The sequence below is a fragment of the Diospyros lotus genome, chromosome 6, assembly GCF_014633365.1.
Source record: "Diospyros lotus cultivar Yz01 chromosome 6, ASM1463336v1, whole genome shotgun sequence".
Classification (NCBI taxonomy): domain Eukaryota; kingdom Viridiplantae; phylum Streptophyta; class Magnoliopsida; order Ericales; family Ebenaceae; genus Diospyros; species Diospyros lotus.
The window spans coordinates 13423701-13442890 of record NC_068343.1 but is presented as its reverse complement, the minus strand read 5'-3'; the positions used below and the strand labels follow the sequence as shown (position 1 = coordinate 13442890).

The 19190-nt window shown below is 40.6% G+C and overlaps 2 protein-coding genes across 2 annotated transcripts; one reads left to right on the top strand and one right to left on the bottom strand.

Moving 5' to 3' along the window:
* The first annotated feature begins 366 nt into the window (after window positions 1-366).
* Window positions 367-3960, top strand: LOC127803774 (uncharacterized protein At1g65710-like). Its single transcript, XM_052340251.1, has 2 exons — window positions 367-2844; window positions 2930-3960. The coding sequence occupies exons 1-2, from the start codon at window positions 1720-1722 to the stop codon at window positions 3731-3733; spliced, it is 1929 nt and encodes a 642-aa protein (XP_052196211.1). The 5' UTR covers window positions 367-1719; the 3' UTR covers window positions 3734-3960.
* Window positions 3961-3969: 9 nt separating this feature from the next.
* Window positions 3970-18156, bottom strand: LOC127803776 (WAT1-related protein At3g02690, chloroplastic). Its single transcript, XM_052340252.1, has 7 exons — window positions 17517-18156; window positions 17374-17421; window positions 16695-16817; window positions 5821-5970; window positions 5152-5323; window positions 4855-4915; window positions 3970-4668 (listed from the first exon to the last, which is right to left on the bottom strand). The coding sequence occupies exons 1-7, from the start codon at window positions 18078-18080 to the stop codon at window positions 4566-4568; spliced, it is 1221 nt and encodes a 406-aa protein (XP_052196212.1). The 5' UTR covers window positions 18081-18156; the 3' UTR covers window positions 3970-4565.
* Between the last annotated feature and the right edge of the window lie 1034 nt (window positions 18157-19190).

Here is a 19190-nt window from a genome sequence, read left to right as displayed (position 1 = left end):
AAGATAACCATCTTTTTTCACTTCTGATTGCTGTTAATGCTGCTAAGTAGACCGAAGAAGATCTCTGACCTCGGTGCCTTTCTACAAGTTGTTTCCAGTATGTAGAAGAGACATTCCTTTTGTTGCCTATTGAAATATAGGCGTCAATGACATATATCATTAAGTTATCTATACTATAATTGAACTAGCTTGCAATTGGCGGCATCTAAAATTCCATTTACTTAAATATCCCTCCTGTTGTGGGGTCGTTACCAAAGAAACAGTTGTAAAATTTTAAAGAGTGATGAAAGAGTAATTAGCTGGCAGTTATTCATGTTGTGAGTTTGAGGTGTTGGTTTCATTTCTTGGAGGTCTCACACCATTAAGTTCACGGGTTTAAGTGGAGATTAGGACCATCAAATGGGTCATGCTACGTCTAAGCTCTGTTCAACATGAGTAGTGTTGGGCCATGATAGTCAGAGGGCCCTAAGGCCTAATTAAAAATATTTGTAAAATATATTATTATAATATGTTGAGGGATAATTTTGCATATGCATTGCTTTAGTATATTGTTTATAATTTTAAATATTATATTTGAAAATTATAGTTTGTATGCATTTTATAAGTATTCAATATATTAATTTTTATTGTATTTATTAAAATTGTTTTTTTAATTTTAAATCAAGACAATGGGCCAAACCCGTGTGGGTTGGATCCTTTGGGTGTTCTGTTGGGCTCTGTTTGTGTAATGCGGGTTGATTTGCTGTACACATATAGATTAGATGTTAATAAATGTTAGCAAATAGCAATAAACACATTACAAGGAGGTATAAAAAGTACACTCTATGGTTATGGAAGTTGTAATAAAAGATTGAATCATACTTGGTGTTAGTGAGGAATCTTTTTTTTTTCTTAAAAATAACCTAATTAAATCTTTGTTTTTATAAAACCATTCAAAAATGTTTTATTAGCAGTTAAAAAATATGAATAGGGTACTTAAAAATATGTATTAAATATGAATAAGGTGGCGGCCACTCATACCTTATGTTACTGTGATAGAATTATATATATACATTTATATGAATATAAATCTAATTAGATGTTATAATTGAAGGGAGTTTTGTTATAGGAGCACAGGGAGAATATTAAGAAGTAAGAGTGAGAACAAGAAGTGAAGTGAAGTGAAGTAGCCTTTGAATCTTTTCCTATTCTTTTTTCAAACAAACACGATATAGATAGATAATAAGAAAATGAGAAATAGTAAAACAGTACAGATTGAGATATGACCGTTAAGACGAAGTTCAAAATTCTTAAAAGATGTCCCAAGTTATTATAAAACAGGAAGTGGGTGGGGGAAACCAGAAACAGTCAAACAACTTTGCTGCATCTGACATCATCATCTTTTTTTCTATTGTTATCATTAATAAACTTAACAAACATACAAAGCCTCTTAACGGCTCTATTCGATTGCCCAACTCACCCCCCGCCGCCCTCTCCTCAAAATTTGAATCTCTCTCTCTCTCTCTCTCTCTCTCTCTCTCTCTCTCTGTGAAAGAAAGCCACACAATTTAAACCAGACAAAAAAGGGGTTTCTTGGACCGTGAACCCTCCCTTTTCCACCATTCAAAATTTTCCGTCTTTCCAGTTTCCCCTTCACCTCATCAGCTTCCATTCCTTGACTTTCTTCTCTCTGCAATTTGAACAACACCCCCCCCCCCTCTTCTCTCTTTCTCTCCCCAGATGGGTTGCTGTTTGAGCAAGAAAACCACCATTTGTTCTACCACCAACGAGCTTCCAGAGAAAATTCCCACCCAAGAACCAGACAAGAAAACGGCCGAAGAAGCCACTGTGAAGAAGGAGATCTTCATCATCAAGCATCGCAAGAGCCACGACGTCGACCCCAACTCCAACTCTGAGGAAGAAAAACCTAAATCACATCCCAAGCCCGATTCTGAATCCGAGGCCGCATCGGATGTTGCTAAGAGCACTGTAAACGGCGCAACGGAGAATTTGATAAATGGGGGAGCAGCGGTTGTGAGGACTTCAAGCTGTACCAAAGAGGAGGTCGAAGCCATTCTCATACAGTGCGGCCGCCTCAGCCGGAGCTCCTCCACCGGAAAAGCAGATCTGGGCAGCACTCAGCGTGGCCGGAAATATTCCGGTTCCAAGAGGAGCTATGACTTCGATAACGAGACTTCCAATAGTGAAGGCAAAGAGAAGAGGAAAGGACGGGATTATACTGATGATGGAAACTATGGAGATGTTGACGATGGTGGTGATGACAGGATCCACCGCCACCGCCACCGCCACCGTCAGTCGAGGGCGTCCCCTGACAGGAGGAGGACGCCGAGTAGAGAAAGGGAGCAGCAGCAGCGGTCAGGCAGCCGAGAAAGAGTTGGCAGCGGTGGTGGGAGGAGAGTGAGCCGATCTCCCGGCAGACGATCCGAATCGCCGATCACCGGCGCCGCTACGTCCTCCGGAAACGCCAATGTGAGTAGTACTAGTAGGCCCGGGAAGATGGTGTCTGTTCCAGCAACGGTTTCTTCACTGGCCATGGACAAGAGCAACATTGGCAGCGGAGCTGATGCTTCTTCGGCTGCCGCCATTAAGCGGATCTCAGTGAAGAGGAATGCTGGAGACCAGGCATTGGTCTCCAGAACTGCGGCGTCACCGCGATCCCGATCCCCGGCAAGGGGAAACGGGAGAGTTGCCGGTGAGCAGCCATTGTCGCTAAGCCGGAGTAATTCTAGGAAGGCTGAGCAGTCGCCTTATAGAAGAAACCCACTGGTTGAGATTGACCAAAATTGCATTGGATTTGAAGCAACCCTTCCCCGGAACAAGCCGGCCAGCAATGTTGCATCCCAGGTATAGCCGAATTAACCCATTCCGTCCTTTCTGTGCTTCCATTTTGACCAATCCAGTATCTCACATGGTTCAATCATATTTGCAGGGTCCAGTGCAGAAACCAAATTCTGAAAATGCCAAAATCAGCAAAACAACTGATTACAGAACCAGCAATGGCGAGCAGGCAATGGCCAACAATGTTGTTGCAGTGACAGTAGTGAGCTCAGGAGCTGAAAGCCTGAAGCCACAAACAATCACTAGAAGCCGGTCCTCCAGGTTGTCGAGAGACCTGGACATCAACCCAGATGCCTTGTTGCTGAATCCTGCCCCTTCTTCGTATACTGCGCTATTGCTGGAAGACATACAGAACTTCCACCAGAAAAGTGCCCCTGCCCCGGCTGTCTCTCTCCCGGCGTGTCTCAGCAAAGCCGCCTCCATCCTTGAAGCGGTTGCAGACCTCAACTCCGGTACCAGCTCCAATCTTACCTGCAAGTACACCACAGCTGAGCAGTTAAACAAGAAAGAGGATAACTTTTCAAGCCTTGTTGGGAGGAAGAGATCAGAGGGCAAGGAGCCTTTGGTGGAGTCTGAAGTGCTTGTAAGCAATGATCTAATGGAGCCAAGCTTTCACAAGTATGTTACCATGAGGAGGGGAACAGTGGGAAGCGAGGATATGGAAGAGCAAGAATCCTCAGGGAGCAACAGCTTTGTGGGTGGCCAGCAACATTGGGTTTCTTCTTCATCATGGGAACCCAATTCGGCTGATTCAACCGACCGGTGGACTTCGAACACCAGAGAGAGCGAGAAGAGTCCATTGGGATTCGAGGGGCACGTTGGAGCCGGGCGCGGCAGAGTGAATTCCGGTAGAGATCTTCATCCAACCCCAACAGCTGCAGCTGCATCATCCTGAATGAATACATGAGATGATCATCTCTTTCATTTGTAACTCTCCAATTAGAACAGGATTTTAAGTGGTTGCACACTTGCAACCTTCGTTGTAACTACTTCACGTCGACAGGATTGTTTTCAGCTAGAAAGTTGCTCTCTTGTTCTCAGAATTGAACTCTCCCCATTAGGCTGTGATTTACATGTATCCAGAAGGAAACGACTTAAAACACATGCTTCAATTCGAATATGCTAATCACATTTTGGCAAGTCAATCAAAAAATGAAGTGAAATAGGTCTAGCTGCTATGATTTTGAGATTTATCATCCACAATTTGCTTCAATAAGTTAAAAATACAATTATCAGACACTTTACATCGTCTAGATAACATTCTAGGATCTAGAAACAAAACAAACCAAAAAAAAGAGAAGAAAAAAACACCTTCAAACAACAATTCTACCATGGGGGAAAGAACAGATTTAAAAAAAATAAAAAAAAACCCTCTCTCAGAGAAGCAACAATTATACCATGGAAGAACTGATTAAGAACACAGACCCTAGGCTTCAGCCTGTATCGTAACTGTACTATATATGGGTCTTCACTGCCTGGGAACCGTGTAAGACAAACTTTTGAGAGTCATTACACCATTGAAACCCATCTTATAGTAGCATAAATCTGATGTCTGGCAGGCACCCTTCAAACCTGCCGTTTCCACGTTTCTTCTTTGCTTATTCAGACTGTCATGTGTGAACGCAACCAACAAATATTCCTTTGGCAAAGAAATACCCCGGCCACAAGCTTGTTACTTCCTTGCTTTCACAATGTGCATATTACGTACACCTATCTCAGAGATATGTTCATTCTGAAGGATTCTTGTAGTTCACCATGTATATTGCACCCAGAGTAATAAAAGCTCCAACGAGTTGCACAGGCGAGAAAGTCTCACCAAGATAAAGGAACCTGTAGTTAGAAATAAATATATTAACCAAAATAAAGAACAGATAAATGGATGTTTTTAGACCAATAAAAAAAGGGGGAGGGGAAGGAAACATAGTACCCCAGTTGTTGGTCAAGTTAACCACTCTTCACTATTTCAAAGACGCATTCATTCAGAAAGATAAAATCAGAATTGTTGAATAAACTTACCCAAAAATTGAGGCAAACATTGGAGTTAGAAAGGTTAGGGAGCTGAGTTTTGTCAAACTACCTGAAATGCATAGCAAATCTATGTCAATATCAAAAGAGAAGCTCAGATTTTGGATAAGGTGTAATGTAACCTCACCAAATATGATGCACGAGTATGAGAGAACTAGGAAATATAAGGATACATGTAATAGGATGATCACACTAGCAACATGACTAACGTTCCAATTTCCAAATGCAACCTGAAGGGAAGGTAATAAATTACCAAAGTACAAAATTAAGAGAGAACACAAAACCAACCTCTTGTAGCATTATAAAAGTATACACCATAGCTGATTGCACTTCCAAAAAGGGAAGTATAAAGGAGTGCCACCAAGTCATTTGAATTAAGCTCCATAAAACCTCCATTGAGTGCAGGGTCATGATTCAGAGTGGAGAACACCACAAGAGGAAGTCCACCAAGTACCATATGCTGCAATAGAAATCATATCAGATGGTCACAAACAGAGTGATAATATGGATTACTTTAAGGTTGCATTTTCCAATGCTCACTATACATGTATCTAAATACTCTTGATTGTGGTGTTCCCTGGTAGGCGTTTCATTGAACCTTGGATGAAATGATAACAAGTGAGGGTAATCGTAGGAATTTTGAGCTAGAGGAGTGGCTATAAAAGAACATGTATTTCTGTAAGAAAAAAGAGTGACCACTTCTTGTGTCAAATTAGAGGTGCCACCAGTTGAATAAAAGACAAGTTATTCATGATGGCTGGCTAGCATACAGAGAGAACCATGACGCATGGCCATTTGGGTGATTACAGCAATTTCATAAAGTTGGGAGTGGGAAGGGGTGTATGGCACTAAAGAGAAATTAATAAAGCGTAAATTGCTTACCAAAACCATGAAGCACGATAAAGATTTCTTAAAATGGAATGATCAAATATAAACAGAAAGCATGAATTAACGCACCCATCCAGTAGCCATAACAGGATCGGCATACTTGGAAACCCAGCGAACCATGACTGTACCAACTGCCATGCTTTGAGCAGCCAAGAGCATCCACCATTCTCCACTTCCCCACAGGGAAAAGTTACCATCATCAAAGGAAAGCGCAGGTACCTATAGGATGGTTTCCACCATCACAATTCACACAACATCAACTTAAGCAAAAAGATAAGCATAGAGCCATCAACAGCAGCAACAAGGCACAAAATCCAGACGGTTCAAATGATGACATAGTCATGTGATCAGAATTTTATGTCCCATCAAATCATTCTCAGTTTCTCTTTCCCTCTCCACAATCATAGGCCTAATACCATTCCTTCTTCAGAGGATTGATGGGATTAATTCAATTGTAACTGTTAGCTTCTTTAGATATATAGACATATATAATGAACATTGTATTAGTTATTCAATTAATACATGAACATCAGCATTTGTACATGTTTATTATATAGAACATTGGAAAGAACAAAAGAAAAAGCAAGATATATTTCATTAATCTATGCATATATATAAATAGTGATCAATAGAATAGAGCATCTGGGAGAAAAAGAAAAGGAATGTGATCAAATAACTACTATCAGTCAAACCACCAGAATCCATTAGATCAGCCGTACATCTAACCAACACCTCCATTCTCATATTCCATCATCAATTTTCATGAACTTTTGCAGAATATAAAGCATTGTATCTTTACTTTCCTCGTGCCAAAGATTTCTTATCGAAACTATAGAGTGTTTGGCTTAGCTTAAATTATGGGCTCTAGAGCTTTTTGTTGTAAATTTTTAGATTTTGAGGAGGGCTACTTGCTTTTCTGAGACATTTTAGAAGCTCTCCAACAAAAAGTTCTAAAAAATGTTGTTGGAAGAGCTTTAAAGTTTTTCCAGCTTTACCAAACAGGTAACAAAAAATTCAAGCTTGTAACAGCTCATTTGGTAGAAGGATAGCCACATTTAATTACCTTCTAACATGTTAATACCTTGTTTGGAAAAGCTCCTATACCATCCCGCATCGAGCGGTAAGAAGAGCCAAATCAACTTACTCTAATGGGCCTACGCGAACTTCTCAAGAGCCACCCATCCTTGAGCTACCCTAGCTCAAGCACACTTAACTCAAGAGTTCTTTATCCACATTCAGCCCAAAAGGTATCCAGCTGGTGTTATTTCTTTTTTTACTATCCTCGATATATATACTAGCTTCTCTAGAGTCCTTTTCTTGGACCTGAACTTAGGCTCTCGGGATATTACATTCTCCCCCCCCTTGAGCACATGACGTCCTCGTCATGTGACCTTACAACTGGTTTCAGATCTTCCTCCTTTTGGGGGCTATCATCCTAGAAGTCTGCTAGGAGTCGCTCCTTGTTCGGGCTCTCGTGCCCCGGCCCCACTCCCCGCCCTCATCAAATCGCCTTCTCTAAGGGTCAACTCTGATATCACCTGTAACATCTTGCATCGAGTAATAGAAAAGATCGGATCAACTTACCCTAATGAGCCTACACAAGCTTCCCAGGGGTCACCCATCCTTGAGCTACCCTAAACTCAAGCACGCTTAACTCGTAAGTTCTTTATCCACATTCAGCTCAAAAGGTATCCAGCTAGTATTATTTCATTTCTTACTATCCTCGATATATATACTAGCTTCTCTAGAAACACTTTCTTGGACCTGACCTTGAGCTCTCGAGATATTACAGTTCCAGTGGAACAAACTAAGCCATGGACAAATTTATCTGACTGAAATGGGATAAATTTGTTCCCCCTCCACCCTAGGTATAAAATAATCCCAACTAGGTGGATTAAAACTTTGCAATGTTTGAACAATTTTGCCCCTCAACTTTCTCCTCACAATGCTGAACTCTCTCCATCATCTGTCTCTTACTGCTTGACCTCCTTACCTCTCTTCCAAATTTAAGGGTGTGGGTTGTTAGGAAAATCAATTTCCAGATATGCTTCTTCTTTCGATCTCTTCTTCTAATTTGAGGGTGTGATTTTTGAGCAAATCAGTTTTTAGAAATGCTATGTCATATCATAGCTTTGCATAAGAGAGTTTTTTATACACGCACACACACACAAACATGCTTTGGTTCTTTGTGTGTTTCTCTCTTCAAAACCAAAATGTTATTTTTCATATTCTGAAGCAAATTGATATGGCTAAAATTAGTTGAGTGAGATTCTCAGAATTGAACTTTCTGTTGATCCATTTCATCAAGCTTCTTTTATTTTCTTTTCCCTTCAGATATCAGTGGCTTGGATTAATTCAGATTATTATGGAGCAGTAACTTGAAATTGTAGTTATGTTTGCCTCCTTATTCTCAATGGTTAACTGTTGCATGGTCAGGGCGGCTTGTTTTGGCACATTGATCAAGTTGTTTGTTTCCCAGTAGCCATTTTGCTCAATTCTGGTTTATGGTTGTTTCCGGCAAACGGGCAATGCATGCCGTTGGATTGCCTTGTTATTTGATTATGATTGTTTCAGCTGTTTGAGTTTGGGGAAGATTTATTTGTGGCCCCTGTTTCAAGACTTTGCTGTTATCTTGGATCTTGGCCTGGAATAGGTTTTTCTTTTGCTGGGATCTTTATTCCTGATTGAGATTTTATTGCTTTGCTGCTGGTATATTCATGGAGAATTCCGGGAGTCCTAGGCAATGATCTGACTAACTGCTAGTTGATTATGTTGGGATATGACTTCAACATAAAGGCGTTTATATTATTACTTTTCCCAACACTGTTTCTTTTCTATACACTAAGGTCTTAGTTCATGGGAGCTTAACCTCAGGGTATGAGGTGTGAGAACCAAAATTTGTGTTCAACAGAAGCCATTTCATGCAAATTATTACGATTGTGCAGTCTACCCTCTTACCGCCCGCAAGAAATGTAAATTAAAGTGAGATGATGTCACATAAGGTCCAAGCTCACATCTCCAAGAGATCCAATACCCCGCCTCTATCTTATGTTTATCTTTGCATCTATTACATTCATCCACCAATTGATCATAAACAAGAATCATGAACAAGATAATTTGCTACAATGATAGATTACCAGAAACTAAGAACACAGCTGCGGGTAGGGTGCAGGTAGCAGCTTTAATCAAGATAATACCTTCCCATGAAATGATGCACAATCATTGATATGGCATTTGACTTGGGAAGTCTTTGCATTGTCACATGCAGTTTGTGTTGTATAGTTTGTATTATTAAATAAAAAAGAAATAAAGTTAAAAAAAAAAAATCATAATTTCAGGTACCTCTTTGAAGATATGCAACTTTTAATTCATATATCTTCTGATTGGTCACTAGTGAATAGGTGCATCTATTTGAAGAGACGTGTTTTTTCGTCCGTAAATTTTTAAGTCAACACATGGGGTGTGCTCAAGGTAGTTAGAAGTAAAACGCACTATAACATTATATAGCTTGAGTCACTAGATGCCCAAAAAAGTGCTCCTCTGGGAAAAAGCAACATGCTAACTTGACAAAAAATTAATAAACATATTTACATAAAAAAGATAATCAAGTAATCTATATAAGACTCCTAAAAAATACTCTCGAACACAAATTCTTTGTCAAAACCGAATTCTGACAGGGGCAATTCTCCTCGATCCGAGAAGAATTGAGAGGAATTGAGGGGGGAGAACATAGAAAGAATTGAGAAGGAAAAGGAGAAAAGAGGAAGAGAGCGAGAGAGAATGGCGGGAGAGAGAGTGTGTATTTATAATTCTCAAAAGATACCCGAGAGACTGGCTTTAGTGTGCTTTTATACTGATCCAACTCACCCCTAGGCGCCAAGGGCCACTTGCCCAATTACGAAGTATTTGAATTCAAAATTAGGCCTACCTGCTTAGCTAACGTTCCCGCTTATTCTAACCATCAACTAATTACAATTCAACCCCTTATAACAACACATTCCCATAACAATCCCCCCCCCGGGGCAACTTCTTGTCCGTAAGAAGTTCATAGTAAGCCAGCCACCTTGGGGAATTGCTTGAGTAAGTTGGGAAGGTACTCCCAGTGTTATTCTCCAAATAGAGGTTCAACCACCGAACCAGGACTTGCATCAGAGGTGCCCCTTGTCGGTGTATGATCCACCTGTCTATAATAACCACAGGCTCTGAAGCCTCTGTAGGGTCTGGAAATAGGATTGGTAGGGTTGTATTGGTTTCATGAGCTCCTGGAGACTACTTCAGCAGAGAGACATGGAATATAGGGTGGGTGTATTTGGCTCAAGGGGTAGCTACAATTTATGAGCTCCCTACCCTATACATGCTAGGATAGTACGAGGTCCAAAATACTTTAGGCTCAATTTGGAGTGTTGGCTGGAGCCAAAGTCTTCAAGTGGGCTTTTCTGAGCTTGAGATAGACCCTATCCCCAACTTCAAATTCTTTGTCACTCCTCCTTAGATCAGCAAACTGCTTAGTTCGGTTCTAAGCATTTGCCAACTCCTTCTGCAACACCCGAATCACTTGTTGCCTTTGCTGCAAGTAGGAATCCATTGCTACTATCACTTCCTTCCCTAGCTATGGCCAGCACTAAAGGAGGTTTATCCCCATACAAGGCCTCAAAAGGAGTCATCTTGATAGCACTATGGTGGTAAGAATTGTAATAACATGGGCCAAGGACAACCAGCGATGCCACCCCTTAGGCTATAGGAAACACATGCACCCCAAATAAGTCTCCAAGCATTGGTTCACCCTTTCAATATGGCCATCAAATTTAGGTGACATGCTGAAGACACGTGTAGCTTAGCTCCCAAACTCCTAAACAAATCTCTCCAGAAGAGACTAGTAAAAACCTTGTCTCTGTCTAAGACTACGGATTGGCGTATGCCATGTAATTGGACTACTCGATCTAGGAAGAGGTGGGCCAACTCTTGAGCTGTGAAGGGGTGAGTCAAGCCAATGAAGTGGGAAAATTTAGTGAATCTGTCAACAAGTACCAAAATGCAATCTCAGCCCTCAAACTTTGGCAATCCCTCCACAAAGTCCATAGAGACATTAGTCCAAGCTTGAGTGGGAATGGGGGGCAGTTGGAGTAGTCCGGGTGCAGCTATTGTTTCATGCTTGCATCTCCTGCAAGTTTCACATCTCATCACAAACTCCGTGACAGACTTCTTCAGCTGAGGCCAAAAGAACAATTGCTTCTCTCTAATATGTGCCTTGTACCCCAAAATGGCCCCCAAGTGGAGAATCATGTAATGTCTCCAAGATCTTGCCCTTCAATCCCTCCTAGTCTACCACTATTAGCCTTTCCTAATACCTTAGCACCCCATTCTTCAGAGTGAACCCAGGTCTTGAGGTAGGATCTAGGGTGAGCTTCTCCATAATTCCCTTAGTCCACTCGTCCTATTCATAGTTGGCACTGACCTCCTGATACCATTCAGGGACAACAACTGTGATGGAGGTCACCATTGCTTCCTCTGTGCATCGAGATAAGGCATCAGCTGCCTTGCTCTCCATTCCCTTCTGGTATTGGATAACATAGTCCAACCCCATTAACCTTGCCCTCCCTTTCTTCTGAAGATGCATGTGTAGCCTCTATTGCAAGAGAAATTTGAGGTTCTCGTGGTTTGTTTTGATGATGAATAGTCCCCCCTCCAAGTAGTGACGCCATTTATCCACTGCAATTAACACCTCCCATTAACTCCTTATCATAAACACTGAGTCCCTAATGCCTTGGGCTCAAGGCTTAGCTAATAAAAGCCAAGGGTCTCCCCTCCTAGGATAACACTACTCCAACCCCAGTGCTACTTGCATCAGTCTCCAAAGTGAATGGTTTGGAGAAATCAAGGAGTCCCAGAGTAGAGACTTCACTCATCACCTTCTTAAGCCTCTTCTGCCTTATCATCCCACCGGAATCCTTCCTTCTTCAGTAAATTGGTGAGGGGCCTGCTAATCACTCCATAATCCCTCACAAACCTCCTGTAATAGCCTGGTAGGCCCAAGACACCCCTTAGAGCCTTTATTGATGCAGGCCTCGTCCAATTCAACATTCCAGCCACCTTTTTGGGATTAGTGCTCACTCCTATACTGGATATGACATGTCCCAAGTATTCCACCCTTGGTTGGGCAAAAGTACACTTAGACTTCTTAATAAACAGATGGTTGAATCTTAGGACCTCTAGAGCAATTTTCAGGTGATTTAGGTGTTGTGGGAATGAAGGGTTGTAAATAAGAATGTCATCAAAAAAGACTAGGGTTCAAAGATGTGATTCATTAAGGCCTGAAATGTGGTAGGGGCGTTTGTTAGGCCGAAGGGCATTACCAAAAATTTGGGAACATCATCAGGGTTCATCCGAATCTGATAATACCCTTATCTCATGTCCAATTTGGTGAATACCTTGACATGTTTCAGCTCATCAATGAGGTTTTCTATTATAGGGATGGGGAATTTATTCTTTATTGTGTGGGAGTTGAGTTGGCGATAATCTATGTAGATGCGCTAACTCCCATTCTTCATTTTGACTAACAGTATGGGTGAGGAGTAAGGGCCTTGACTTGGTCGAACAATTAACCTTGTCAACATATCTTTGATCAAGTTCTCAATCTCTGCTTTTTGTTTAGAGGGGTACCGATAGGCTCGGATATTAATAGGTTTAGTGTTGGGTTTTAAAACAATGGAATGATCAAAATGTCTGTGGGGTGGTAATGATTGGGGCTCTTCAAATAGGTCTTTGAACTCAAGCAATGGTTTATTAAGGGAGTCTATTCCGTGTACCTTCCATGGTTATTGATGGGCGGTATCCCCTGCTTCCTCCTGCTCTGTCTCACCTCCCCCGTGCTCCACTACCTTGATTGAAAATAGTTGGGCCACCTGAGTCCATTTGGTCTTTAGGATTTTTTGTAGCTTCCTCCCGGTTATCATCTTGCAAATTCCGGTCTCTAAACTCCCGGTAAGAGTCATTCTCCTTCCATCTTTCTCAAATGTGACTTCTTTTTTATTGAAGTCGAAGCTGATAGGGCTCACACCCTTTATCCAATCCACCCCTAGGACAATATCACAACCCCCTAACTTTAGCAACCTCAAGTTAGCTTCAAAGGTCTCCCCATGCATTTCCCAACAGAACCCTTCACATGTAGATCGACACATCACCTTGTTGTCATTTGCTACCGTTACTAACAGAGGATGAGTCCCTATCAATTCACACTTCAATCTCTTAGTCATCGCTTCATTGAGGAAGCTATGCATGCTTCTACTGTCAATTAAGACCATTAGCCGGTGGTCATTTGCTTTCCCTTCCACTCATATGATCTTGCTGTTAGCAAGTCCTCTGAGGGCATGGAGTGATATTTCTACACTTTCTTCCCCCTCTTCCTCCCCTTGAGGAATCTCTCCATCATCACTCTCCTCTATCTCCTCATCCCCTTCTATCAATAGAAGTTGCCTCCTGCACTAATGTCCAAGGGTATACCAATCCCCACAACGAAAGCATAACCCTGTCTTCCTCCTCTGTTCAGCAAACTTCCCGCTGTTTACGAACACGGGAACTAAGGCAGAGGATTGTCCCCCTCGTGTGCTTCCCTAGATCATTTCACCTCATTCTCTCCCTATCCCTCTTCTCCCCATCTGAATCATTCCAGCATTCAAGGCCCTCATCTACCCCCTTTGCTTCCTCATTAACACCTCCACCATCAACTCTTGTAGCCTTGCACACTCCACGGCTTGCTTAATTGTTCTAGGCTGTTGCATTTTGACAATGGGCCTCAATTCCTCACTTAACCCACTCACAAAACTGGAGACGAAATACCCCTCGGTCAAGTGTGGATTCAAAATGAGCATGAGGGATTTGAGCTATTCAAACTTCAATTGGTATAACTGCACCATCCCCTCTTGCCGGAGCTTGTTAAAACTCCTCAACCATATCCATCATGTTTCTGTCCCCAAACCTCTCACAAAGATCCTCCACAAATTCCACCCACCGGCAACCCTCCTTAGTTCCAATCCATCCCTGAAACCATGCATCCCCTTCATCGTTCAGGTAAGCAGCTATGAGGGTCACACACTGCTGTTCCGGCACCCCATAGAGGCTGAACATCCTTTTGCACCTACGCACCCACCACATTGGGTTCACTCCATCAAGCATTAGATCTCCAATTTAGGAGTTGGAAATCCAGGCTGATGGGGAGCAGCCTAATTCCCCGGCCTCCTCTCTGGGTGATTTTCCCTTACCATCACCTGATCGACCCCAAATTCAAAGGCATCCTCTACTCGAGGGGCAGGAATGTGTCCATGCAAGATCGGATCCGACCTTTCTCTGGGAGCAAAGTCCGGAGAAAATCTTGCCTGGTTCTAACTAGTAACCATTCATATGAACATCTGCATCCAATCTCTCAGTTGGTTGTGTTGCTCCCGATTCTCCTCCCTCCATCGATCCATGGCTCCTTCGATCCTCCTTCCCATCACTGCCTCCATGGACGACTCCATGCTTCCCATTCGGATCTGCATATCGGACACTATCAAAGTGACTTGTTGCAATTGTGCTTCCATTAGTTTCATGCGCATACCATTGACCATGGTGAATTCCGATGGAATTGCAGCCCAAGAACTTGCTTTGATACCAGAATATAAGAACTGAATTCAGACAGGGGCAGTTCTCTATGATCTGAGAAGAATTAAGGGGAATTGAGGGGGGAGGACAGAGAAATAATTGAGAGGGAAAGGAGAAGAGAGGAAGAGAGCGAGAGAGAATAGCGGGAGAGATAATGTGTATTAATAATTCTCAAAAGATACCCGGGAGAGTGGCTTCAGTGTGCTTTTATACTGATCCAACTCACCCCTAGGCACTAAGGGCCACTTGCCCAATTACAAAGTATTTGAATTCAAAATTAGGCCAAACTGGCTAACTAATGTTCCCGCTTATTCTAACAATCAACTAATTACACTTCAGCCCCTTATTGTTGCACATCCCTGTGACATTCTTTTAATAATGTTCAAACAAATAACTTTGGGATCTTGCACAAAAAAAAAAAAAAATGGATAATGTTCAAAAAATCATCTTGGGTAAACTTGCAAAAAAAATATATATTTTAAGGCTGGATCTTCTTTTTCCCACTTCCACTTAATGAAACAAATTTAGAAGCAATGTGTTGTAGCAGTAGTAGCAATACTAAAAAAAATGTAATATATTATATAAAACAAATAATGAATGAATAGAAAATAAACTAATTGCATAATATAATAACTATCAATATCCCAATTATAAGCCCAATGCACACTAGCATTCCAGAGAGGAAGAAACATAGAGAACGAGTGTCAGCCATGTCACTAACTTACAAATACTAAACCAGCGGAAGAAGGAGAAAGAGGAATAGCAATCAGAGGGATTGTCTGCCACCAACAAGCCTGCCAACAAAAAGCAACAACCTAGAAGGCTAACCATGTGTCATCTGGCACTATGGTTCATCAGTGAGTGACTTAACTCACTAGAACCCCTAAGCTCCTAAGAAGCTCTAACTAACCTCTGGTGAATTCTTCTTTGACCCGCCTTCTTATTCTCTATGTTATGGTGACCTTTCTAGCTACAAAATAAGAGAGAAGTGGGAGGAAATTGAGATGGTAACTTATGGTGATCATGTGAACAAGAACAACAACTCGACAATGATCCCCTTTCTTTCCCATTTTGCTTCTATTTCCCTTAGCGTGTAAGTGCCTCTTCACATTCCTCTTTTGATTTTGGGGGACAGTTCTTCTTTACCTTTTCTTTTATGCCTAGGTGAGTGCCTTCAACACCTGGTGTCTCGGCTGAGGTGCTCACCAAGGCTTTGCCTCATTGAAGTTGTCACTCCTAGAGGTGGACAAGGCGCTTCCATGGAGCCTTGAGACACCTAAGCACCTAGGCTAGCAAGGAGCTCACCTTTGACTACACTAGTGTGTCTTCTAGACGTGACTATTCATCTATTATATACATGGTTAGACAAAGCCTAATAAACACCCACTTGATGCTATACCTCCTTTCCTTTTATACTGAGTTGCTCTGATGAGAAAATTCTTCAGTATTGGTGGCTACAAATTCTGACTTAAATTACTTCTAGAAGTGGTTTGCCAATAACCCTGCAACAATTCTAATGGAGGCACATAACTGACGCAGAACCCCAAACCAAAACACAATAGTAATCCCTATTGCTCAAAACAACATCATTAATCAGTGTCAATAATCAGAAGCTGTCTTCAATTTACAACCTAAAAGGACTATTTATAGGCAAATAATAAATAACAATCTGCTTTACCTAGGATTCCTTGATCCAATATAATTAAGATTTTTGTAAACATAATCCTAATCTAATTTGGATTCTACTAACTAAAGGAAATAAAAAAATAATAAAAGAAATTAGGAAATAAACTAAATAAATAAAATAACACTTTACTGATAGTGAATTTATTTAGGTTCAAAGTTACGTTAAAAAAATTCTCTCAACATTTTCCCAACAGCTTGACTAGGAGTAAAGTAACATAAAATGTTTTGATGGAGAGAAATGCTTCAATAAATTGGCAATGACAACCCATTAACAAAAATTACAAACAATTGCAAATAGGGTCAAAGAATTATCTGCACTCAGCCGCACATAAATGGAGTAGACTAGCAGTTTTATTTAAGTCACTAGCTTCACCAACAAATAAAATGATAAAAAAAAAAAATCATTTATGTGACATTCAACTGAAGAAATCAGTTGACTGGAAACAAATTTATTAATTATTAACCCCTTTTTAGATAAACAAAGAGAAGGATAAAGAAGAAGCTTCAACAATTGAAGGATCGGATATAGATATCAATGGCCTTGGACAAAATAAACAATGGTTAATTGAGCAATCTTGCATAACATACAGATTAAATGAAAAGAAAACATATAAAAATACCTCAAGAAGTAGAAGGCCAATAACACCAAGAATGAGCCCCGCAGCTCCAATAAATCCAATGGATTCACCAAATAACAGGGCAGCAAGTACAGCTACTGTCAATGGCTGTGAATCAATAATTACCTACATAGTTTGTTCAAACAATAGTCAAATTTGAGTTCGTCATTCTATGAATGTAACAGAGAGAATCTCATATGAAGAACTTGAACACTGATATGTCGAACAGCTCAGTAGCATAGCTAAGTAAAAAGAGTAGCCTATGGGTGGTAGATGCAAAGTTCTGGGAAGTCTATAACTGTGATGTAGATGTATGAATATGTAACTAATAGCCTTTTGACTCACGAGTTTTTTTGTAGGAGGAGCCTCCTCTACTTCTGATAAAAATATTGTAACTGCAAAGTTTAGCAAACTCTAATTTTAAGATTTACATAAAACATGTAAACCATTTCATGAAACCTTTGTACGGCTTACTCTCCTGATTGGTTCTTCTTTAGCTTGCAACAAATTGTTGTATGCCAGGAAGTAAAATAGCATAACTTAGAAAATGTCCTGAAATAAGCATTTGGTTCTTGAAAAAACTAGAAGTCAATAGAAAACACCTTCCAACATCCAAAGATGCTTAAATAATCACCAATTGCTGTTAGAAGGAAAAGTTATAGAAAGGATGGATAAGACATACACTGCCCAGACCCGCAGATGTCCTTTCCAAGCCTGCGGCAAGAAAACCCTATTCCAGAATTACAAAGTTACTTCCTCACATGGAAAAACACAGACACAAGTATAGAAACTCGACTTGAAGGATGGAAGCAGAGGCGAACGGACCTGAAAACAAGTGGCATCTACCAGTCCAAAGAGAGAGATGGCGAGCCAAGCAGTGACACCAGAGGGAAGAGGCCGGCCTCTTGAGGCGGCAAAAGCAACCAGTAACAGACCGGCGGGAATTAGGCGGAACGAGGAGATGAAGAAGGGGCCGGTCTTAGGCAAGACTTCCTTCATTGCCACCATGGCCGTGCCCCAGAAGAAGAACGGCGACACCAGAAGCGCCCATTCCCACACTTCCCCCGCCAACGACGACGTTCCAGAAGCGGCCGCCGAGTCGGAGAGTCTCGCTGATAGGTCCTGATCGAGTTCGGACCCGGCGACGCACTCGACGTCAAGGCCGGTGCCGACGCAATCGACGACGGGAGATTCTACTTGGAGGTCGGGCTCTGCGGAGGCTCGTTTGGTGGCGCGAGTACTGGTCCTAAACTTCAAGGCGTTGAGGTTGCTGGTACCGATGATGCAGTTGGGAGACGGTAAAGGCCTGTTACGACGAAGAGTGGCGATTGCCGGAGAGAGTGCCAGCGACGATGCCGATGCCACCGCCATTGCCATTGCCATTGCCATTGCCGTGGGAATTGGAAAAACTGGAGCTGGGGGAAAAGATTGATGAAACTTTGATTTTTGTACTTGCTGGAGAAAAATGAAAAATGGAAGAAAGAAAAAGAAAAAATTGGAGTGCTTCAGAGAGTTCAATAAGTGTCTGGCAGGAAGACTGGTGACGTTAGCTTGAAATAATATCTGGCTGCCAAGTGTCAAATTAGTACACATTTCTATTATTATTATTGTATTTTATATTTATTATATTTAAAAATAATAAAATAAATCATTCTATTTTGCAAGTAGGTCATTAAGTTTAAAATGTCTAATAAATACCGAAATATTTAATGATTAAAAAATTTGATGTTTAATTTGTAATATGTAAAACGTCAATATTTATTATTTTATTTATTAAAAGTTATTATTCTTAATTTTTAATTTGATAAGATGTTAGCGCATGTGTAAACATAAACACACCCGTTTTCGTAAGTGACACTTTACGTGAATGATCAATGAGTTTTTCTACAGGTAAAATATTAAAATATCCTCACCCACATTGTATTGAAAAAAGTGCAATACAATGTAGACGATGACATTTTAATCTTTTAGCTCCCATTCTGTAAGCATGTCTAGCAACCTGTCTGGCTCTCAAGAATTATTCATGATCAATTAGTAGAATTTGAATAGATTGGTTGACTTATTATGTTTTTTTAATAATTAAAAAATATATCATTTGATGCCTTAATATACAAAAATATTAAGATTTATATCTCAATTATTAAAAATTGTTACTTTAAGTTATTATCTTGAGACACAAAAGATGATATAAACAAAAAGGTGAAAGGTGATGGAATTGAGCTCAACAAAGAGAAATAATGAAAATTAATCATGATATATTTTATGATTGAAAATAGAAAAAAGTAGGGTTTTTTAGGTTAGTGGTTTAGAGATTTAAATGTTTGGGATTTATGATTTTTTTTAAGTTATGGATAATTTGATATTTTTCATATCAAAATAAATTTTAATTCGATGTGTCTCACTGAGCAACTTTTTTATGACATGACATTTTCTCTTTTCTACATGTATTTTTCACATGATGTATATAACAAATTTGTTTACTTTCAATTAGGATGAGGA